This window comes from Leiobunum rupestre, chromosome 2 (assembly GCF_980474605.1).
Source record: "Leiobunum rupestre chromosome 2, qqLeiRupe1.1.hap1, whole genome shotgun sequence".
Taxonomy (NCBI): domain Eukaryota; kingdom Metazoa; phylum Arthropoda; class Arachnida; order Opiliones; family Sclerosomatidae; genus Leiobunum; species Leiobunum rupestre.
The window spans coordinates 58,055,838-58,080,671 of NC_143385.1; the positions used below are offsets into that span (position 1 = coordinate 58,055,838).

The 24,834-nt window shown below is 29.7% G+C and overlaps 2 protein-coding genes across 4 annotated transcripts in view; one reads left to right on the forward strand and one right to left on the reverse strand.

The window, feature by feature from the left end:
- Positions 1 to 24,572, reverse strand: part of LOC149958543 (prolyl 3-hydroxylase 2-like) — a 63,191-nt gene extending 38,619 nt beyond the window's left edge. For both annotated transcript variants that reach the window (XM_090165911.1, XM_090165912.1), the window contains exon 1: positions 23,799 to 24,572. In XM_090165911.1, the coding sequence (XP_090022037.1) occupies positions 23,799 to 24,377 (579 nt within the window). In that variant the 5' untranslated portion in view covers positions 24,378 to 24,572. The remainder of the gene's footprint in view (positions 1 to 23,798) is intronic.
- Positions 1,945 to 8,519, forward strand: LOC149958544 (uncharacterized). 2 transcript variants are annotated; one of them, XR_016478300.1, is made up of 4 exons: positions 1,945 to 2,144; positions 3,389 to 3,668; positions 5,707 to 5,838; positions 8,291 to 8,519. XR_016478300.1 is itself a non-coding variant. In XM_090164970.1 (2 exons), exons 1-2 carry the CDS (start codon positions 2,042 to 2,044, stop codon positions 3,664 to 3,666), a joined length of 381 nt encoding a protein of 126 aa, XP_090021096.1. In that variant the 5' UTR covers positions 1,945 to 2,041; the 3' UTR covers positions 3,667 to 3,743. The 2 variants fall into 2 exon arrangements, 1 of the variants encoding a protein (XP_090021096.1); XM_090164970.1 differs by lacking the exons at positions 5,707 to 5,838; positions 8,291 to 8,519 and having other exon boundaries at positions 3,389 to 3,743.
- Positions 24,573 to 24,834: the final 262 nt, after the last annotated feature.

Sequence of the window (24,834 nt, forward strand, 5' to 3'; positions counted from 1 at the left end):
AGAAACATTTAACCCTTCGCGCCGCCTCCGCCGAAAAAAATTGTTGGTTTTAGAAAAATCGGTGAGCTGCGCCGCCGCCGGCCGATTTTCATGAAACACCACCGCCGACCCAAATCAAATCGGCGCTATGTTCCTTAGATATTCAAACATAGGGTTGTTTTTTAAGGTAAATTCAAAAAAATAAAGCTAAATTAAATCACTTTTAATTAGATATTGATTTTCCCAAAATGAAGAATTATTACGGGATTAAATTTTCAAATATATAATATAATGTATAATATAACATAATATAATATATAATATAATATATAATATAATATATAATATATAATATAATATAATATATAATATAATATATAATATAATATATAATATAATATATAATATAATATAATATATAATATAATATATAATATAATATAATATAATATATAATATAATATATAATATATAATAGAATATAATAGAATATAATATATAATATATAATATAATATAATATAATATAGAATATATAATATAATATAATATAATATAATATATAATATAATATATAACATATAAAATGAAATTAAATGCTTTTATTTAACGTGCACAACAACAGTTACGTATCGAACCAAGAAGGCTGTACACAAAGAGGGTTAAAAATTACAATTAAAACTATGGATTATTTGTGGAGTTTGAAATATTTAGAAATGTATACACTTATATGAATGTAGAACTTAGGGATTAAATATAATTTAACCAATTTCTAAAATTTCTGTGTATTTACAATATATCTATATATCGAACCAATGAATTGAAGAAAAATAACAATTTTAGCAACAGAATATATGAAGAGTTTAAAATAATAAAATTATTATTCAAGTTTTAAAATTTACACGTTTTCTGCATACGCGAAATTGGAAATATTACGGGGATGTTAGCGAAGGTCATTTACTGCCTTGTACTATGACTAGGTACGTGAAACATAAGTGATCTAGTTAAGTCCATACACCTGGAGTTTTATATGGTTTTTTTTTAGGAACAACAGTTCACGTTTGCGTGAAAAGAGTAGTATGCTATCCATGCTCATTTAGTTTAATAAATATTTATAAATATATGGCGTTTATAAGTGTGGGCAAGGTCCACTAACTTGATAGGATATATAATATAATAAAAATATAATATATAATATGATATATGATGTATAATATATAATAAATAATATATAATATATAATATAATAAATAATATATAATAGCATATATAAAATATAAAATATAATATATTAAATATAATACAATATGTATAATATGTATAGTATAATATTTTATAATATATAATATAATATTTTATAATATATAATATAATATTTTATAATATATAAAATATAATATAATATATTTTATATTAAAAAAATAATTAATGATAAGCGCGCCTTGCTAAAATAAACTACATTTAAATAAATCTAAATTAAATTTAATAAGTATTTGCAATTTAGTTGGCTCCGAGTTGGCATTGATACACTATTTTCTGTATAGACTATTATAAAACCTTTGAAAGGCAATAGAAGATTTAAATTAATGTTTGGTTTTAAAAGATCATATAATTCTTTTCCAGTTAAAACTCGAACGTATACGTTAAAATTTACAGTTTGTCTGTCATTAAAAAAAGTGAATGTAAAATTTTGCAGGTGTTTTCAGCATGACAGAAGCGTTTGTCTACACGTATATTAGAATCAAGAATTTATAGATAATAAAAGAGAATGTGGCTTACCCGGAGAGAGAGAGACCTTTCACTAATTCTTCTATAAACAGAATATGGGAAAAAATACTCGAGTAAAGGTGTGGTTTTAGTCCCAGTGTTTATCTATTCGCCCGAATATATTCTTGGTAAAATGCAGCTTGATGTTAAGCAACAAATAAGTATTATCTGTGGATGTATGCGTAGTTGAAAACCTCGTGTACAGCGCGAAAACGTCCAAATTGAGTGCAGTGGGTTAGTAGTCTTCGGGACTATATAGAAAAAAAGACTAAGTGGTATTGCAGCCTGTAGGAAGCATGAAGAATTTTTTATTGGTAATAGCGGTACTGGTCATTGACTGGACAGCGGCCGTAACAATCTTCGGATACGACCCACAACCCAAACAGGAAACGTTTGAAGGTAGGTTGATTTTTTTCGTTAAGTTTCAAAATGGAAGAATTGTGTGTTTAACAAAGTCGAGAACAATCTATAAAGTAATACCAAAACGTTAAAGCTAACCGAATCTCAAACTAAACCTAATCTAACCTCACACGGTTGCCACGTGTAGTTTCTTATTCAAATTTACTGACTATTTCCACTAACTTTCCCTGACCGTTTTTAAGTTAAATGTGTGACATTACATTCTTCCTTAAATCTACATTATTTGCCAGTTCTAAAAATTCCCAGATTGGTGGTTGACTTATATATCAGTACTAAAAATTTTCAGTCTTTTCCTAAACATATTAATAAATTTTCAAATTATCAGTTCTCAAAATTCCCAGATTTGTCCTTGACTTGTTTATCAGTTCAAAATACCCAGATTTGTCCTTGATTTGTTTATCAGTTCTCAAAATTCCCAGATTTGTCGTTGACTTATTTATCCGTTCTTAAAATTCCCAGACTTGTCCTTGATTTATTAGTTCTCAAAATCCCCAAATTTGTCCTGGCCTTATTTATCAGTTGCAAAACTTCCCAGCTTTTTCCTTGACTTATTTATCAGTACTAAAAATTTCCAGTCTTTTCCTAGACATATTAATTACTTTTAAAATTATCAGTTCTCAAAATACCCAGATTTGTCCTTGATTTGTTTATCAGTTCTCAAAATACCCAGGTTTGTCCTTGACTTATTTATCAGTTCTTAAAATTCCCAGACTTGTCCTTGACCTGTTTATCAGTTCTCAAAATACCCAGATTTGTCCTTGACTTGTTTATCAGTTCTCAAAATACCCAGATTTGTCCTTGATTTATTTATCAGTTGTAAAACTTCCTAGCCTTTTCCTTGTCTTATTTATCAGTTCTTAAAATTCTCAGACTTGTCCTTGACATATTTATCAATTTTAAATACATTTATTTTCCCTGACTAATCAGTTTTAAAATTCCCTGTTATTTCGTTGATTTCCCTAATTCGTGGAAAACGATATCCTAATCTAAAAAAAATTACTATAGAAAATTGGAATATAATTATCTTAAAACTGGATGCTAACGTATCCTAAGCTAATGTTTCAACCATAAGTTTCTCAGAATTGCGGCGATTTTATAATTTTACTCCAAATACCACCGTCTAACAGTTAATCTAAAAACGCTGTTAACTAAACACGCAATAATACTAATTCTTATGTAAAAAAAACTAAACAATAAAGGTTTGACATTGATATATGATGCAGGTCCAGGGATTTGCCGCACGGACACGGCGAACTCATCCCAGGTGATGAGTGAAAACATCACGGAATGCGTGGATTTCTGCCACAACAAGTACCCCGAACAGTACCAAGCCTACTGCGTCGGACCCATCTGCAACTGCGTCTTCCTCAACTACACCAACGTCGCCATCAGCGAGGTGGCTTACGGCCACGGCTCCTCCTTGGCACCCCGTCACGTCGCCATGCTGCCTATCTTACTTTTACCCCTCGCTTACCAAAAAGGACTCTGTTATTCATATTGACGGTATGTTAATTAATTATGAATATTGATGATATAATAATTAATTAATTAATGATATAATAATTTATATTCATATTGACGATATAATAATTTATATTAATATTGACGATTTAATAATTAATTATTAATATTGACGATACAATAATTTATATTCATATTGACGATATAATAATTTATATTAATATTGACGATTTAATAATTAATTATTAATATTGACGATATAATAATTTATATTAATATTGACGATTTAATAATTAATTATTAATATTGACGATACAATAATTTATATTAATATTGACGATTTAATAATAAATTATTAATATTGATGATATAATAATTTATTATTAATATTGACGATATAATAATTTATTATTAATATTGACGATTTAATAATTGTTAATATTGGCGATATATTAATTGTTAATATCGGCGATATATTATTTGTTAATATTGATGATATATTAATTAATTGCTAATATTAACGATATCTTAGTTAATTGTTAATATTGAAGATATATTAAATAATTATTAATACTGACGATATATTAAATAATTATTAATACTGACGATATATTAAATAATTATTAATACTGACGATATATTAAATAATTATTAATACTGACAATATATTAATTAAATATTAATAGTGACAATATACGAATTAATTGTTAACAGTGACGATATACGAATTAATGATATTGACAATACATCGATAAATTATTAATTTAAAGGATATATCGATTAATTAGTAATTTTAATGATATATCGATAAATTATTATTAAATTTGAGGATATATCGATTAATTAGTAATTTTTGCGATATATCTATAAATTATTATTAAATTTGAGGATATACCGATAAATTATTAAATTTGAGAATATACCGAGAAATTATTAATATTAACGATATATCAATTATTAATATAAAATATATATCAATTATTAATGTTAATGATATAATAAATTTTTATCAATGTCAATCTTATAATAAATAACCATTAATATTAATAATATATTAAAGATTTATTAATGTTAATCATGTATTAAAGATTTATTAATGGTAATTATTATATATATATATATTATTTATTCCAATCAATAAATGTATTTAATGTCAATAATAATGATTAATTTATTAATTGACAATATTAATGAAATATTTTTTAATTATTAATTAAATCAATCGTGTGACATCAAAATATTTTAATAACAACAACATATACTTAAAATGTGTAGTTTAAAAGTGTTAGTTATTGATTCCACTGGTTCGTACGAAACGTTTCAATATAAATTATATAAGCATCTCTTAAATATCCTGTTATTCCTTTAAGATAATAGGATAGGATTCCTGTATTACTCTATTTTAGTATTTATGTAGAATAAACCTTTCGATATTTTAATGAAAAAATTAATTAAATTTTTCGTGGCTATATACAGCGTTTCAAATGACCATTTAAAACAATAATTTTCAAATAAATAATTTATTTAATTCACCTATTTATATTTCAACGTCTTTATGAAAGAAAGGTAGTTTATGTAGCAATGTCAATTCAGAGGAAACTCAATTACAAATACCAATTAAATATAATTAGATAATTAATTAACGTTACCAACTCATTATTAGTCAAATTGCTTGTATAAAAGAAAATGTTTAAAATTCAATAAAAATCAAAACATAAATTAAAATTGAAATTTCGATTTAGAAATAATTTATAATAGACAGGGCGAACCTTTTGAAAACGTGAAGCGGGAACTTGTAGGAGATTATATTGAACAGGATAAAGCTACAAGTATCCCGTACACGTTTTCAATTGGGGAGCTATACCTGTCTAATACCTGGGGTGTAGGTGAACGAAGGACATATCAAACTGAGAATACGAATACAGGTAAAATTGTCAACGAGTGGTAAGTGTTTATCATCCGCAATTTCACGTTAAAACCCCAAGTCATTTTGTCAGGTTTTTTGGATCACGGTATAAACAATTTTATTTCCCAACAACTACATTATCCAACATATTTCACGTTAGAAACCCAATTTCAGGGTTACTCTACACAACTGTCAAATAGTTGATGATCATTATGAAGTCTTTCGGAGCTATAGCGATGGTCAGTTTGATGGCCTGGACTGTGTCCGAACGCCGCGTCAATTGCTTAACCGCAGAAGAGATTCAAGGTCAGTTTTGATATTTTTCAAAGTATAGGAGGGTCACCAATGAAATATATAGTAAAAATCAGGGCCCCCACTCAAATCTTCAATTTTTTTATAGGAAATTTGGATTATATTTCTAATTATAGGACTTTATAGGATTATTTTTTCAAATTATAAGATTTTATAGGACTAAATATGCTATTTCATTTACTAACTTTATACAAAAAACAAAATCTATAATTAGTGAAATAAATCTTTGATTTTCACTTGAATAATAGAAACTATTGAACCATTTCATCACAAAAATATACTATTAGCTAACCATGTTAACAATTACAATAGAATAGACTAGAGTGACTTTGTACAGGAATGTCAGTGGCGTTGCGTGTATTTCTTCCACCCGCGGCAAACCCTAAATTTGCCGTCCCCCTATTTTCTCAACTAAGCAAAAAAATAATCGGTTAAAATTCTGTGATACTCTGTTGCTGGCCCTAAATGGGTCAGAGCAGAAGAAAATAGGGGGAAGTACGCTTCTAGTCAGCTTTGGAAAGGCGTCACTTTTCACGAATTTTCGCGCCAAAACGGTTTGGCGGGAAATCGCGGATGAATACATCGTTTAAAAAATCAATTTTTCTTAAATAGAACAATTGTAACATAATGTCCTTCTCATTCTCTGCTAATTGAGCTAAGGCGTATTTGCTTTCGTCGTTTATAGCCGAGTTGAATCAAAACAAAAGTGGAACTACTTTTTCAGTTTGGTTTATTATGCGTAAAAAGGCATTTTCGTGGGTCACACGACGACTTCTATGGCTCAAAGCTACAGATACGTACTTCCCCTATTTTCTTCTGGTCAGAGTGTGCAATAACTGGTGGCTTTACCGGGGAGTCGGGCGCACTTGGAGATGTTAGCTCTGAACAAATGGTCCTATCTCCACCTCCCACTTCAGTCAGGTATGGGCTGGAAACCGAGCATCGGCTCAGGCTAGCCGAGAGGGTCCAGGCAAACTGGCCGCCTCGGACGATTGGGTAGCCTGCTGTGGGGCGGTGGGTCTCCGTATGAGGCGCAGTGGTCTTGTTTCCCTACGTAGGTAGGGTGTCGGCTGGAGTTGCTATAGCATCCGCTCTTATTCCCACTGCTGTGTGCGAAGTGAGGGGTTTGTCGTCCTATTGATGCACTTTCTGCTGGGTTGAGTGGCTCGCGTCGAAGGTGAGACCATCAGCGGTAGGGTACTATACCAAGGATCCTATATGTTAGAAGGATATGAGGCGAGGGACGAAAAATGGCAGCGCCGTCGGTGGGTCATGCGCGATAGAGAATCCGTCTTTAGATTCCGTCAAGGACAAAACATGGAGGAAGCACCGCCAAAATTTGTCCTTGAGGAAATAGAAACAAGACGTCCCACGTTTAGAGGCTCTCTTAATATCGACGGCGCTGCCGGCGTTTTGAAAACACGGGCTGGCCGGAGGGCTACCTATCCTTCTAACATATAGGATCCTTGACTATACTACCCATGCTGGATTTGTCACTTGTCCGGGCTGTGGACGCTGGCGTAGGGCACTATGACGATAGACCTCTGGTGGTGTGGTTTTAATCTCACCGGTACACTGGGCTATAAATTCTGACACACTGATACTCTGTTGCTCTATTGATTGCAAAAGGATTCAAGTCGTTTAAAAATTGAAATTTTATTCTGTATGTTTTTTGCAATGTGAACTCTTTGATGCCAAGATACCCAGATTTGTTCATCTCAACAAATAATTTCTTATCACTTTTTCGGGCCACGATCTCGGCCGGCCGCGTTCGTTTCAATTTTCCAGGCCGCTGGCCGCCCCCTACTTCTAAGCCGCCCGGGGCCATGGCCCCCTTTGCCCCTCCCACGCTACGCCACTGAGGAATTTACCCTATAGCTAAATCTAGCAATTTAAATAATAACTGATTCAGATTAAATAACAAGCGTTCTTACAAATTGAACTTAAGTTTAACTTTGGTTAAAAAAATAGTTTCAAAATTTCGATCAATTTCCTTGATTTAGAATTTTTAAGTGTAATACTATATTATTGACCACTTTTTGCAATACTAAAGCTGTTTCTTTTCGCCTGTTCTAGGACTAAAAGTGTACTCTTTTCACCCTAAAACATTTTATTCGCCTGTTCCGGGGATGAGAATTACTCCGCCCTGAAACTATTCGCTTGTTCCGGAGTATTAGGGCTACTCTTTTTACTCCTTCTGAAAAGGAGGTGTAAAGGAATAAATTGGATTTTGTGGTCTGCTAGCCAGAATTTATCTGCTAAAAAGGCCACAAGCAGCCATTTTGAAAAACGTTTTTACTCCGACTCAAACTATTCGCCACCACAGAATCAGAGTAAAATGAAGTTATAACCTTACTCTTCTTACCCTACTCCGAAATCCCGGAACAAGCCGCTAAGCGAAGAGAAACCACAAACTATGCTATTGTACTTTTGATAACACTTGTAGGAGCAATAATTTGTGACGAGGAAGACCCGGAAGTTATCATAGTCAGCGGATCCAGTGACGTCAAATGTATCATGAGGTTCGAATGCCTAATGAACCCCGATTACTCGATATTTTGCGTGGAATTCGACTGCAGATGCAACAAGAACGATTTAGAACCACCATTGAACAGCGCCGGAACCCTTCACGTCCACTTTTTAATCGTAACAATTGTTTTCTTAATTTCCCTGTATCGTACATACGTTTAAAGATATCAATAAAATCATAAGTAACATAATACTATATGTGTTCCAAAGTGGTAAATGACAGGTGTGTAGGGAGCTGTTGGCTCGGGTGGCATGCCGGTCTTTCCACCACCCTCCTACGCATTGTAATCCGGCCACCTGCTTAAAAGCTTTATAAGTCGCTAGATGACTTGGGCCTAAGGTGGTGACAAGGGTATTAGCCTAGCTGATCGTTATTATTAATGTCGTGGGGCGCCATCTTGCAGAAACCAAATTCGTCGTCTTTCAGCCAAAGGAAGGTCGTCGATTGCATCTGCAAGCTCGTTCTCTAAAAAACGCAAATAGTTGTGGCCGTTGAGATTTTGAGGCAAGAACACTGGACCAATCAAACTATTTCCTAAAAGTCAAACCCAAACATTTAAATGCTGGAAACCTGGAACTGCAATAGATCTTTATCGTTTGAAACGCGCCATCTACTGGGGATTCGCTAGGTATTATGGGTATCAACATTTTCGCGATTTCCGTCTGCTTAGCTAGGACCGTATAAATCGTCTGCTACGTAAGTTATCGGAAAGGCTTAATCAGTTTACGTGTAAAATACGATTTTCAAATGAAATGGAGAGACAAAACAAGTAATTAATAATAAATATTTTCGCTTATTTTATTGAATGTTCAATTTATAATGATAGTATATTATTTTCAGTTATTCAGAAACTCCCAAAATGAGAGGAACAAGATGTTGTGTTATCGGTTGTGGATAAAACAGCTACTAGAGTAAAGCTAGCTTTCATTCATAAATCTTGAGATGCAATTTGAGGTTTACAAAGCAACTAAAAAGTCATTCAGCGAAAGAAGAAGTTACAATTTTATACAGGCTTCGAAAGCAAAGAAACGTTTATGAGATTTTATAAATTTGTAATGGCTGGTTATGCTGTAGCTCGTGAAAAATTAGCAGATGTAAAAAATTCCAGAAGTAGAAAACAATTATATATTCCTGAAATTGATCAGCTCTTCCTGGTACTGTGTAGGCTGCGTGTTGGTCTACTGGTAAGTGATCTTGCGTATCGTTATGGTGTTCTTAACTTTATTTGATCTGGCCATTTTATATCCTTTCGTAAAATGTTTACCTGACTTGTGATTGTTTTTATATTTCCTGTTCACTGAAGATTTTAATAAATTTTGCCAACTGTTTTGACCAATTTTCAGTTGGTATGTTAGGTTACGCTATATCACAGTTATTTGATGAAAAACTAACCACTAATCTACAAATAAAATCATTGTCATATTAAAAACTACATAGCAATAGCAACGGTAACTATATTTACACCAGAGTCTATGGTTTTCCATGTTTGAAATATGTATATGGGATTTCTATTGCTCACATTACCACCTAGGCTTAGATACAAATTTCAACTTTATCTATAAAAATGTAATATTTTGTATAATTTTATGTACCAAAACTATAAAGAATAGTTTAGGAATAAATTGCTTACCTGTTTAAAGTATTCAACTTTTTCATTATCATTAAATTACTAAGATAATGCAGGAACGATTTAATAAAAAAAACTTTTCCTAAGCAGACGATATTTCTGGAAATATTTCAAAGAACTCTGGGTAAAATGCGATTTCCCATAATTCTCGGAATAGTTTGAATTTATTTCACCAGGCGTCGTATTCAAACGATAAAGATCTATTGGAGATGGTATTCGAATCCCCAGTGAGGGTTTTCGTCCAGCCATAGGTGATTATTTTGATGGTTGAAAGGGCTTTTGTCCCATTGGGTCGATTCTCATTCAACCACCTGTCCCATTCGACCGACATTTTGTTTGCTCGTAAGTGAAAGCATGAAACCTAACCTAACCTTACATAACCTAACGAAACAAACATATTTCAATTTTATATTGCTTTCTTTATTGAACTTGGTATTATATCGAATTTAAAGTTAATTGTTCATTCAACCATCAAACTTTTTCGAATAAATGGGATTCGACCCAATGGGATTGCAAAATTAGAATTCGATCAATTGGGAAAGTATATTTTCTGATTCGATCCATTGGGAATTCGACCCAATCCAACGGGAATATACCGTTGAAAGGTCCATCTCAATAAAAAGAACATTCGGTCGGTGTAGAGAAAGTGTCGGAAATTGGGGATTGAGCAGTCAGTTGCAGAAGTCGTAACGTCTATGAAAATCAGTCCTTGATGAAGCCAAGGACAGTAGATACAGGGACGAGAAAGCAGGAAAGAAATTTCGATTTTAAACGTCTTCATATTCACGGGGAGTTAGATGTAAACCAACCGCGGCCATTGTTAAGACGTGTTTCACCATGCACAGTATTATTGTAGTTAGTTTTTACCATTTGGATGTTAAATTAAAAATAAAACTACGAGCGTAAATAAAAAAATGCCCATTTGTTTTGAACACTTAAGCCTCGTCAAGAACCGCTAAAATTAGGTGACCGCCATTTTTTTGTTTACAACTAACTCTCCTTGCGCTTAGGTCGTTTTAGGTGATATATTCCAACAGGCTGCCAATACACTTTATCGTCCCTGTATCTACTGTCCTTGATGAAGCGTAGCTCTGTATGGATGGTACATGGATTTGAGTAAAATTTTCCAAAAACGGTTTTTACTGCAAACTAAATCGGCACTCGTGGTCGAGCAAATTCTTCGAGAGTACGAGGCGAAATATGAAAGAACAGACAATATTAATATGACCCAATCCACGAAACCTAGATTCTACATTATCAAACTGTTGAAAGTCAGTGACAGCTCGCTTTACTAAATTAATCGACGGCCTTCGGTTTTGATGCTGCACTTGAAAAATCTCACACACTCTTGTTGGACTTCGGCCACTAATAACAAACCTCGACAAAAAGTGACTTCCATTTAAATACCAAAAATTTACGTTAACTTTAAACCAATTATGTCTAATTATTAAGTTTTTTAAAGGCTAAAAAATGTTGGCAACAAAAATAATTATTGAAATTTCAGATGAGTAAGCTTTGCTTTCGTAATTAAGTGCGCGACTATGGCTTTCCAGGTTCAAACAAGTTTATTTTGACTTGCTCAACTTTTCAATTTTCCAAGTCGCGTTTTCCAGTGAAATTTCCACCTTAGTTTTCGTAAAAATTCACTTGTCCAAACAAAAACAACACCCTGTATATCGGATGAATAATAAAGGCACAAATATTTAGTCAAAACAATTTATGGATGTAAGTTTGTATGATTTAAGACAGGAATGCTTATCCTACCGTATCGCGTATGGTAAGACCACTCTGACGGCTTTGACCCCGCCTACGAGAGAAAAAATCCCCTCTGCACGCGCTTCCCTCTGCACGCGCTTCCCTCTCACGTGGTTGTTTGTTAAGTTAACATAGTGACGTCAAAAAACCGTCAGCCACATCGAGACGAAAATCTGCCGCGGTAAGCATTCCCAGTAGAACTATGGATTCCTGATTAAGGGCAACTTTCTCAAACCTTTTGAATTTCCCTGAGTTTTACTAACAAATAGAAATTTCCCTGACATTTCTGTCAACAATTTAATTCCCTGATATTTCCAGTTTTTCCAGGTCTGTATGAACCCTGATTATTTTAATACAATAATTTACTTTTCTCTAAAAAAGAGGCATATCAATAAAATAAAAAAAAAATCGAAATAAAAATAAGTATGACTATATGAAAAATGTTTTGTTAATGACCGCAGAAAATCCAATACTAAAATACTAAATTTGTACTGGATAAATACGATAAATAGTGTTTCGGCTATTAATCGAGAGATGGCGGTAGTGTAATGACAGAAATCTCGTCCGCTATGACAGGAATTCAGAGTACAGGGTGGCCACCAAATGATGGTATTTATTTTAAAGGAAAATACAAAATTTTGGAAAAATGAAGTTAAATATAATTATTCAAAATGTTTTGTAATTTAATAAATAATTATTTACTAATTTGAGAAATAAATAAAGTTATTTACTAATTTGATAAATAAATAAAGTTATTTACTAATTTGAGAATTAAATAAATAATTATTTCGTAATTTGAGAATTAAATATATAATTATTTACTAATTTGAGAATTAAATAAATAATTATTTACTAATTTGGGAATTAAATAACCCGGCCACCTGTTACTTGATCACGCACAAGCAACATTGCTCTATTTAAAAAACAAATAAATAAATAAATAATTATTTACTAATTTGATAATTAAATAAATAAATAATTATTTACTAATTTGATAATTAAATAAATAAATAATTATTTACTAATTTGAGAATTAAATAAATAAATAATTATTTACTAATTTGATAATTAAATAAATAAATAATTATTTACTAATTTGAGAATTAAATAAATAAATAATTATTTACTAATTTGAGAATTAAATAAATAAATAATTATTTACTAATTTGAGAATTAAATAAATAAATAATTATTTACTAATTTGAGAATTAAATAAATAAATAAATAATTATTTACTAATTTGAGAATTAAATAAATAAATAATTATTTACTAATTTAAGAATTAAATAAATAAATAATTATTTACTAATTTGATAATTAAATAAATAAATAATTATTTACTAATTTGAGAATTAAATAAATAAATAATTATTTACTAATTTGAGAATTAAATAAATAAATAATTATTTACTAATTTGAGAATTAAATAAATAAATAATTATTTACTAATTTGAGAATTAAATAAATAATTATTTAATAATTTTATAAATATTTATTTACTAATTTGATAATTAAATAATTATTTACTAATTTGATAATTAAATAATTATTTACTAATTTGAGAATTAAATAATTATTTACTAATTTTATAAATATTTATTTACTAATTTGATAATTTAATAAATAATTATTTATTATTTTAAAAATTTAATAAATAATTATTTACTAATTTGAAAATTTAATAAATAATTATTTACTAATTTGAAAATTTAATAAATAATTATTTACTAATTTGATAATTTATTAAATAATTAAATTAATTATCTAATAATTTTGGGTATTTAATCATCTAATTAGTATAATTTTTGGAAATTAATACTTAAATTATCTACTTATTTTGATAATTTAATTTTTTAATTTTCACATAATTTAATAAATAATTATTAACTAATTTGGAAATATAATCCTTGAATTATCTACTAATTTCGGGAATTTTATCTTTTAACTATCCTATGGTTTTGGAAAATTATTATCATTTAACTTTGGAAAATTATTATCATTTAACTTTGGAAAATTATTATCAATTAACTTTGGAAAATTATTATCATTTAACTTTGGAAAATTATTATCATTTAACTTTGGAAAATTATTATCATTTAACTTTGGAAAATTATTATCATTTAACTTTGGAAAATTATTATCATTTAACTTTGGAAAATTATTATCATTTAACTTTGGAAAATTATTATCATTTAACTTTGGAAAATTATTATCATTTAACTTTGGAAAATTATTATCATTTAACTTTGGAAAATTATTATCATTTAACTTTGGTAATTTAATCCTTAAACTCTTGGTAAACGAGGTGTGCTCACTGTGGTTACGTACTCCTGGGAGGATTTAATAAAACCCCGCAACTGCAATTTCGCCATTATAACCATGTACGAGCGATTCAAGGATGAAGTTAGAATTGGAAAACATGATGAATGTGTGCTGACTATGCGTCATCGAAGTTGTGCCATGCATTGTCGAAAACAAGTCAACAGTTATACCGCGTTGCAACCTCAGACACATCAAACGTACTTCTCATATATATCTTCGAAGTTAACGATGAAATTGCCTCGATCTACGACCATGGTCATCTTGTTCGTTTGGACGGTGTTCGAAATCGTGGCCACAGAAAATAATCACGGTTCGTATTCAAATAATTTGTTTTTACCACATTCACTATCAGAAGTTTGCCATAACAAGGGACAAAATTAGATAATTTTTAAACTTGAATTTAATGGTTTTTTCTCAGAATATAATGAATTTATTTAAATTTTAGTTTAAAGTTGACATTTTTATTGCAACGTTTGGTAAAAACCAGCCAGACTGGTTTAATCCACCGAAAAAATCCATGGTTAAACCCACTTATTTTTATTTAAAAAAATATTGAGCAATTAGGGGATCTTAAAATTCGTTTTGCGCTTAAAAATATGCCGCCATGTTAGGGTATAAAAGCTGGTAAATAAGTCTGCTATACCTCACAATGTAAAGGTATACTGTAATTTTGTAAAAACGTAATTTTTAAATCGGGCAATTTGAGCATTTTCGAAGTAATGAGGGCTAGATATAAGCAATTTGACCATTTTTTATTAATATTTTTTACCAGTTACAACCGGTTTTATCCATACTGGATTTTTAAATTTTTAAAAAAGCCGGTTTTTTGCCAACTCTGCAAACCATAGTTTAGGTTAAAAAATTGAAGTTAACTGTAATAGTTAGTGCCGGGAGTTTTTACCTAGCGTGGCATGAAGGGCTTGTCACAATTTTCTCGTACGCATTGTAACCCCGAATCAGTGGCGTAACCACCATTTTGTTTCGGGGAGGGCACACCATTGAAAAAAAGTAAAAAAATAAAAATATTTGTACGTACGACCATATGTTTCAGGGGGGCGTGTGCCCCCTGCGTCCCCCCTGGCTACGCCACTGCCCCGAATTAATTAAAACTAGCATTAAAAGTCGCTAGCTGGTACTTTGGGTATTAGCTTAGCTGATAAGTATAATTATTATTCTACAAAATAAACTATGTCTGCACTCCTATTCCAGTGGTTTGGCGGAAAATTATTTCCTATTACAACCTCAAATTAAATATTTCAATGTGAAAAATAGAGTTTTAAGTCGAGAATTTTTACCGCTCGGAAAATTTTCTGGAAAATTACCGAGGTCTTTTTTTTCAGAAAAATTTCCGTATTTTTCAGCGAAAAATTAAAAAAAAAATGTTTTAATTCCATGATTAAAATGAATTTAATTTCGCGGCATTTTTGCTTCATTTGGTCGAATCCAAAAGTAAAACTAAACCTCTAGACTAATCTATAATAAAAACCCTTAAAAAGTAATATTTGTTTCAATTTTTTATTTGGCCAAATTAAGAAAAAAAATTAACAATTCGGAAAAATTACAGGAAATTTTTCCCGTCAGAACCCTTAGATTACATTAAAATCTTATAATAGAAAATAACAAATGTTTTAGTAGATTTTCGAGATAAACGTTTTCAAGTTCATTGTTATATTTTCGAGATAAACAATTTCAAGGTCATAATTATATTTTCGAGATAAACAATTTCCAGGTCATAATTATATTTTCGAGATAAACAATTTCCAGGGCAGTTTTATTTTCGAGACAAACAATTTCAAGGTCATAGTTATATTTTCGGGATAAACAATTTCAAGGTCATAGTTATATTTTCGGGATAAACAATTTCAAGGTCATAGTTATATTTTCGAGATAAACAATTTCGAAGTCGAGATCAGCATTTCCAAGGTCATGATTACCTAGTTCATATTAGTTAATTTTTATTATAAGATTTTAATGTTTTAGTATATCTTCGAGATAAAACTTTTGAAGGTCGAGATCACCATTTCCAAGGTCATGATTACCTAGTTTATATTAGTTATTTTTTATTATAAGATTTTAATGTTTTAGTATATTTTCGAGATAAAACTTTTGAAGGTCGAGATTACCATTTCCAAGGTCATGGTTACCTCGTTTAAATTAGTTATTTTTATTATAAGATTTTAATGTTTTAGTATATTTTCGAGATAAAACTTTTGAAGGTCGAGATTACCATTTTCAAGGTCATAATTTCTTGGTTTATGAGTAAAGGTAAATTCTTTCAGAGGACATTATTTGTAATCCATATCACCACGAGATAAACAGCGATTCCAATAAGGAGAAATGCATAACCGAGTCCGAATGCGACGATAGGGAAGATTATTCGATACTTTGCATGGAGATGGAATGCAAATGCCTCAGAAATTACCACGAAGAACCCGAAACTTTCAAGGAACCTGAAGAGAAATCCAACCACACTGACACACCAGGAGACGGTGGCAGCGAAATCGCAGGACCGACAACCAAACCCAACAACGCTGTTTCCCTTATTCCTCATTTCTTATCGCTATTTGTATTATTAATTATCGCGCATTGTTAAAAATGTTCAAACAAATTTCCACATGAGTTAATTTTATAGTTAAATAATTTCGTTTCAATATTGACTCTTTATGAGGATTTTAATTTAAAAATATTTTGCTAAAGGGGAATTTTTAGAGATACGTGGTTTCGCGTCATGAAGTGAGATAGGAGCTGGAAATAAGCAAGATACGTGCTTTTGCGCGAAATCAGTTGTGGAAATCAAAGAGACGTTTAAATGTTTTCTCGATTTAAAAAATAAATCCAATTGCAACCTATTAATGTTTTTAATGTTATATACATTAATTTTGGGTGTAGAACCTAAATATGTCAATTTTGACAAAACCACGTATCTCAAGTTACGTGGTTTTGTTTTAACGGCGACGATTTACGCGTATACAACCATAAGTTCATAATTACGTTCCAAATAAGTGTAGCAGTGTCAGTATCTTAAATTTTGTAATGATAACCATTTCTAGAATGGCAACATTTGGTGCACTCTAAATACGATCCCAAAAATATTCCATTATTTTTTCAAATATGCGTAAATATAGAAAGATTATAAATAAAAAATTCTAGTATATTTAAATGCATATAGAAAAATTATTTTTAGAGATCTAAAAAATTCTAGTTCTTTTCGAATAAATATAGAAAAATTATAAAAAATTTCTAGAGATCTAAAATATTCGTTTTTGAATGAATATAGAAAAATTATAAACATATATAGAGATATAATTTTTTTTTTAAATGAACATAGAAAAATTATGTACATTTCTACAGTCCTAAAAAATTCTAGTATTTTACAAATAAAAATAGAAAAATTATAAAAATTTCTAGATATCTAAAAATCTAGTTTTTTAGAATGGTTATAGAAAAAGTATCCACTTTTCCACAGACCTAAAATTTCTAGATTCTAGAAAACATTCCGCCTTTTTCTATTGGATTCGGATTACAAGTCTGTAGAATTTCTATAGAAAATTTGGTAAGAGCAAGTTAATTTGATTAAAAGTGCGATGCTATATTCTAATTAGAATCAACATTTATAACGTAATATTTATCCAGATATTTTGTCAATGTATCCTCGAAAATGGAGGTAATCGTCATCCGAATTTTCATTATAAAATGACTTAAGCCAACTATGTGATCAAATATTTTAACAGATTTGGAATTATTTGCCTTAGTTCATTATAATTGGACATCTTGTATTTTTCGTGTATGGTATTTTAAAGGCTTTTCTTTGAAGATTTTATTTTTTCTTACTTTTATTTTAGTTGATTATTTTATTTAAATAAATTTTATTATAATTATTTTATTAAAATAAAAATTTATTATAATTGATTACTTGATTGTAATAAAATTTATTTAAATTGATTACTTGATTGTAATAAAATTTATTTAAATTGATTACTTGATTGTAATAAATTTTATTTAAATTTATTACTTGATTGTAATAAATTTTATTTAAATTGATTACTTGATTGTAATAAATTTTATTAAAATTGATTACTTGATTATAATAAATTTTATTTAAATTGATTACTTGATTATAATAAATTTTATTTAAATTGATAACTTGCTGGTAATAAATTTTATTTAAATTGATTACTTGATTGTAATAAATTTTATTTAAATTGATTACTTGATTGTAATAAATTTTATTTAAATTGATTACTTGATCGTAATAAATTTTATTAAAATTGATTACTTGATTATAATAAATTTTATTTAAATTGATTACTTGATTTTAATAAATTTTATTTAAACTGATTATTTGATTGTAATAAATTTTACTTTGATTATTTGATTATAATAAATTTTACTTTGATTATTTGATTGTTATAAATTTTACTTAAGTTGATTATTTGATTGTAATAAATTTTACTTAAGTTGATTATTTGATTGTAATAAATTTTACTTTAATTGTTATTTGATTGTAATTAATTTTACTTAAGTTGATTATTTGATTGTAATAAATTTTACTTTAATTGTTATTTGATTGTAATTAATTTTGATTATTTGATTGTAATTAATTTTACTTTGATTATTTTATTGTAATAAATTTTACTTAAGTTTATTATTTGATTGTAATAAATTTTACTTAAGTTGATTATTTGATTGTAATAAATTTTACTTAAGTTGATTATTTGATTGTAATAAATTTTACTTAAGTTGATTATTTGATTATAATAAATTTTACTTAAGTTTATTATTTGATTGTAATAAATTTTACTTAAGTTGATTATTTGATTATAATAAATTTTACTTAAGTTTATTATTTGATTGTAATAAATTTTACTTAAGTTGATTATTTGATTGTAATAAATTTTACTTAAGTTGATTATTTGATTGTAATAAATTTTACTTAAGTTGATTATTTGATTGTAATAAATTTTACTTAAGTTTATTATTTGATTGTAATAAATTTTACTTAAGTTTATTATTTGATTGTAATAAATTTTACTTATAGTAGTAAAAGACGGTTACTTACGTATACGGTAATTAAAATAATAAAAACACAAATTTAAATTTGTACTTAGTTCCTCAGACCAGACCTGATGATGCCTCTGTACAGAGTGAGAAACTAGACGTTGTTTTTAAATTTTATTAAAACTCTTATTACGTACATAAAGTGGTGTTTGTTATTTTAATTAAATTTTACTTAAGTTGATTATTTGATTGTAGTAAAATCTACTTAATTGATAGTTTGATTGTAATAAAATTTTACTTAAGTTGATTATTTGATTGTAGTAAAATTTACTTAATTGATAGTTTGATTGTAATAAAATTTACTTTAATTGATAATTTGATTGTAATAAATTTTACTTTAATTGATTATTTGATTGTAAAAATTTACTTTAATTGATTACATGATTGTAATTATTTTATTATTTTAATTGATTTTTAACTTGAATGCTATATTAATTATTTTATTATTTTAATTGATTTTTAACTTGAATGCTATATTAATTATTTTATTATTTTAATTGATTTTTGACTTGAATGCTATATTAATTATTTTATTATTTTAACTGATTTTTGACTTGAATGCTATATTAATTATTTTATTATTTTAATTGATTTTTGACTTGAATGCTATATTAATTATTTTATTATTTTAATTGATTTTTGACTTGAATGCTATATTAATCATTTGCGTGCATTGGTGATGTCAACCGAAATATATATTAATTTGAATAATATTTAATTATTTATTGTAATTATTTTACTCAATATTAATTTCTTCCGCAACCATTTTAGTACATTTTCAAAAATACATAAAACTATATAAAACATTGATTTAAATAAATGATTAATTAAAAAATATATTGATTTAAATAAATGATTAGTTTAAAAATTTATTGATTTAAATAAATGATTAATTTAAAAATATATTGATTTAAATAAATGATTAATTTAAAAATATATTGATTTAAATAAATGATTAATTTAAAAATATATTGATTTAAATAGATGATCAATTTAAAAATATATTGATTTAAATAAATGATCAATTTAAAAATATATTGATTTAAATAAATGATTAATTTAAAAATATATTGATTTAAATAAATGATTAATTTAAAAATATATTGATTTAAATAAATAATGAATTTTATCTTTTTAATCTTGATTGAATCTTTTTAATCTTGATTGAATCTTTTTAATCTTGATTGAATCTTTTTAATCTTTTTAATCTTAATTTAATCTTTTTAATATTGATTTAATTTTTTTAATCTTAATTTAATCTTTTTAATCTTGATTTAATCTTTTTAATCGTGATTGAATCTTTTTAATCGTGATTTAATCTTTTTAATCGTGATTTAATCTTTTTAATCGTGATTTAATCTTTTTAATCGTGATTTAATCTTTTTAATCTTAAATTAATCTTTTTAATCTTAATTTAATCTTTTTAATCTTGTTTGAATCTTTTTAATCTTGATTGAATCTTTTTAACCTTGATTTAATCTTTTTAATCTTGATTGAATCTTTTTAATCTTGATTGAATCTTTTTAATCTTGATTTAATCTTTTTAATCATGATTTAATCTTTATAATCATGATTTAATCTTTTTAATCTTGATTTAATTGTGATTGAATCTTTTTAATCTTGATTGAATCTTTTTAATCTTGATTTAATCATTTTAATCATGATTTAATCTTTATAATCATGATTTAATCTTTTTAATCTTGATTTAATTGTGATTGAATCTTTTTAATCTTGATTTAATCTTTTTAGTCCTGATTTAATCTTTTTAATCTTGATTTTACTTTTTAATCTTGATTTTACTTTTTAGTCCTGATTTAATCATCTTAATCCAGATTTAATTGTATCCCCCCCCCCCCGACGTTTTCACTAGTACTTAAAATTATCCGATTTAGCGCTAACTATAGACGCTAAAAGAAATTATTCACTCCAAAATAAAAACCGTCAAAAGGAAGGGTTTTTAAATTAAAAACGCGTGAATCTCGATGATATCGCCCATTTTTCGTCGCACGTGTAATTATTTATTCTGATAATAAAATAGAATCACGTGGGCTTAGCAATATTTATCCGCATTTGTCTTAGCCAATGAGATTATCCCTTCCGAGCAAGCACGCGATAATTTATACAATATAACCGTTGAATTTTTTCAAATCAATTTCTTTTAAGATCTATTAGACCCATTTTAAAATTCCCTGACTTTTCCAGGTACTGTGGAAACCGAGTAAACTCGTAACCATGGCAGCCACGAGCAAGCTACGAATCGTCCACATTTCCTCGAGCTGCATTACGGTTAAACTTCGACCAGTTAAAAGCCCATTCAAAGATCATCTTTGATAAATTTAAAATCCCGAGAGAACTGATTTAAGCTTCTTGGAAACCAAATAGCGCGTGTGAAAATTGAAACCTCAGTTCAAAAATCGCTGACTTCCTGTCTAACTGCAGCTACAGTCTATAGACTACTCTATATTCTTATAATTAAATAATGCTGCAAAGGGTTAAAGCAAAAGCGCCAGAGACGAGAGATAAAAGAGGGTTTATATAATTCGCTTCCGTACCGCCAGGGGGTCGCGGAAAACGTAGTGGGAGTAATTACCTTCGAGATTGTAACTAACCAAGCTGGAAAACAAATTGAAACTTTTACAAATAGATAGGAATTTAGGGATTGTCCCAAATCGATTTCTGGCTCACCGTCGAGACTTGGAGTGTACGTAAATTGTGTACGTATCTAACGCCATCATCGGCGGCGGGAGAGAAAAAAGTTTAAAATTGTCTGCTAGAAAATTACAAGAGGCGCCTAGAGTCTGTTTAGGCCACGAGCTAAAATCATCAAAATTGTAAGGATGATTAATTCGAGTTGGGGTGAAAACTGTCACTAGCGCCTCCTATTATCAACAAAGAGCGATGATTGATTTTTGTTTAGGCCCGGGGAAATTAACAGATGGAATAGCAATGTAAATAGTCTTTTTGTGCTAAGCCGAAATTACAATAAATAACGGCCACTAGGGGCAAACTCGAACGCTATACCAAAAACTAGACTAAATGTAACACTGCGTTATTTATTTAGCGTTCATTAGGTATTTGGTTCATATAATGAGATAAATTAAACTGAACTGCGTTACTTTTTTTTAACTTAACCAACGCTAATCATTGTTAAGATTCGTATCAGAAATGCGAAATTCGTTGATCTACAATAAAAATAAATATTTTATTTTCTACCTTTAATACAAACAATTCAATTGTTTTAAAGTTAACAAAATTACTCGCTAACGGTGGACTCGCGAAGAATAAATCAATATTAGTTTAAACGTCTTTAAATGCATAATTTCAAGTGTGTGTTTCATGGTAGGCTCAATGAAATAATAATTACTTTCTTTAAATCAGTAATAATATAATTATTATACTATTATTCTAATATTAGTATATTATAATTAATATTAATACCATACGTTTATAATACTGCATATAAATTAACACCATACGTCTATAATACTGCATTTTAATTAATACCATAAGTCCATAATATTTCCTTTTAATTAATACCATAAGTCCATAATATTTCCTTTTAATTAATACCATAAGTCCATAATATTTCCTTTGAATTAATACCATAAGTCCATGATATTTCCTTTTAATTAATACCATAGGTCTATAATATTTATTTTGAGGGCCACTTTAGTATAGGTCCTCAACTGTAGTAGAACTCCTCAACTGTAGTAGAACTCATGAATCGGCGTTCAATTGTTTGGACTGTACTACAATATAATATACCTGACGGTGAAGTAGCGCCACCAAACGGTAGTAACTTAAGTGTGAAATAGCACCACCAAGCGGGATATAACTAATTGTGAAATAGGGCCATCAAGCGGGAAATACCCAAATGTTAAGTAGCGCCACCATGCGGTATTTACCGAACAGTGAAATAGCGCCACCATGCGGTATTTACCGAACAGTGAAATAGCACCACCAAGCGGAATTAATCTAATTGTGAAATAGGGCCACCAAGCGGGAAATACGAATCTTGGAAGTAGCACTATCAGGTGGTATATACCTAACTGTGCAGTAGCGCCACCAGGCGGAATATACGTAACTGTGCAGTAGCGCGCCAGTAAAAACAACCTAGGGGAGAGCGGCACCATTACCCCATTCTCTATACACTCTTTTACGAAGTCGGCCATTTCATTACAGGCCTAATTTAAAATAGTACAGGCAAGGGCGCCTGCACGCGCTCATCAGCTCGAGACGTCACGTGCACTTGACCGCGTGAAGCAGCCTTGCATGCACTATTTCAAATCAGACCTGTAATAAAATGGCAGCTCTCACAAATAAGGATATAAAAGAGTGTATAATCACTGTCGGTGTCGTATAAAAATCCCACCTACTGACATCTTACCATAGTATTGTCTAAACATACATTAACGTCTTTACCAAATCTACTTTACTTCTTTTATATATTTTTATATTCACTGAAGTCCAATTATCTGAATGTGTACTACTGGAGTGGGGACCATACTTTCTATAAATTAATATGCCATATAGGGCTCTATAAAAATAAACGGTATAATTTTATACCAAATAAGTTTATAACTTAAAATAATGATAATATGCTATTAATACATAAATTAAAGGTTAAAAAATAGCCGAAAACCAAAAAAAAATATGTCTTACTTTGAAATAACACAGTTGCAAATAATCGTAGGGAACTTTATTAGCGAAATCTTGCTCGACGATTTCTCTACTGTCACTAGCGGCGTCGCTTCCGGGTGGCCCCTTTCCTTGACGATTCGAGTCATAATTCAGTTGTTCCTTTTCGCATTGCATAAGGCACAAAGCGTTCTTCACGACGTTCTCGTAGAAATTGGAGCCAGCCACGCTGTAAGGAATCTGCGGATTTTCAAACGAAGCGGCGGCTGGCCCAGACGCTTCCGGCAGATCATCGGGAGGCCCCGTCGACCCAACGCCGTCAGACTCCGCGGCGCCGACGCCGACGGCGTGTAGTTTCTCGTTGCACCCAATACGACAACGGGCTTGACCTCGCCGATACCGATTGTAACTTCTCGAGGCTTTCTCCAACTTCGAAACGCATATCTCCCAATTATTATCTAAGTACGCTTCGGTTCCCAAGTCGAATTCCGTTTCGAAGTCGTCGTTGTCTTCGACGTTCTTCCGGGAGGGCCCCTCGTCAAACGCCGCGATACGATGCCAGATGATAACGCCGATCGCTAAGCCTAACGCCGAAGAACGCATATTTATTTCCAAAAAAACGATCGCGCGCCACTTTTCGTTAGGCCTTTGCGCGCGAGACCCGTTTAGTATTCCTACCTACTATTTACAACTGTTCTTAAGCCTTTACGACAACTAAATAACGCGTACACAGCGTTCGCGATCATTCTACTGAAATGTAATTTACCTCTTCGGGTGTTTCGTCGCACCCGGCCACTGCTAATGTCCCGCCGAGATAGAGAGAGGCTATCCCGTTAATTTTTTTTCTACAAGGTTCTATTTTATTTTTTGTTTTGCGGGAAAGTGAGACAGAGAGAGAAAGGAAGCTGGCGACATCTGTCGCGTGAAATTGATAACGAGGGCTGTTTCCAGAGTAGCAGAACTTTATTTATCTTTTCTTAAAATGCTTTTTTTCTGATTCTATTCTGACTAACCGCCTGCGGTGCTATTATAAGGTCGTTCCTACATTGCGCACTACCCG

Bases quoted from the DNA above. Each gene is read 5' to 3' on its own strand.
- LOC149958544 (XM_090164970.1), top strand. From the start codon at position 2,042: ATGAAGAATTTTTTATTGGTAATAGCGGTACTGGTCATTGACTGGACA. The intron at 2,145-3,388 runs GTAGGTTGATTT...TATATGATGCAG, and splicing joins CAAACAGGAAACGTTTGAAG to GTCCAGGGATTTGCCGCACG.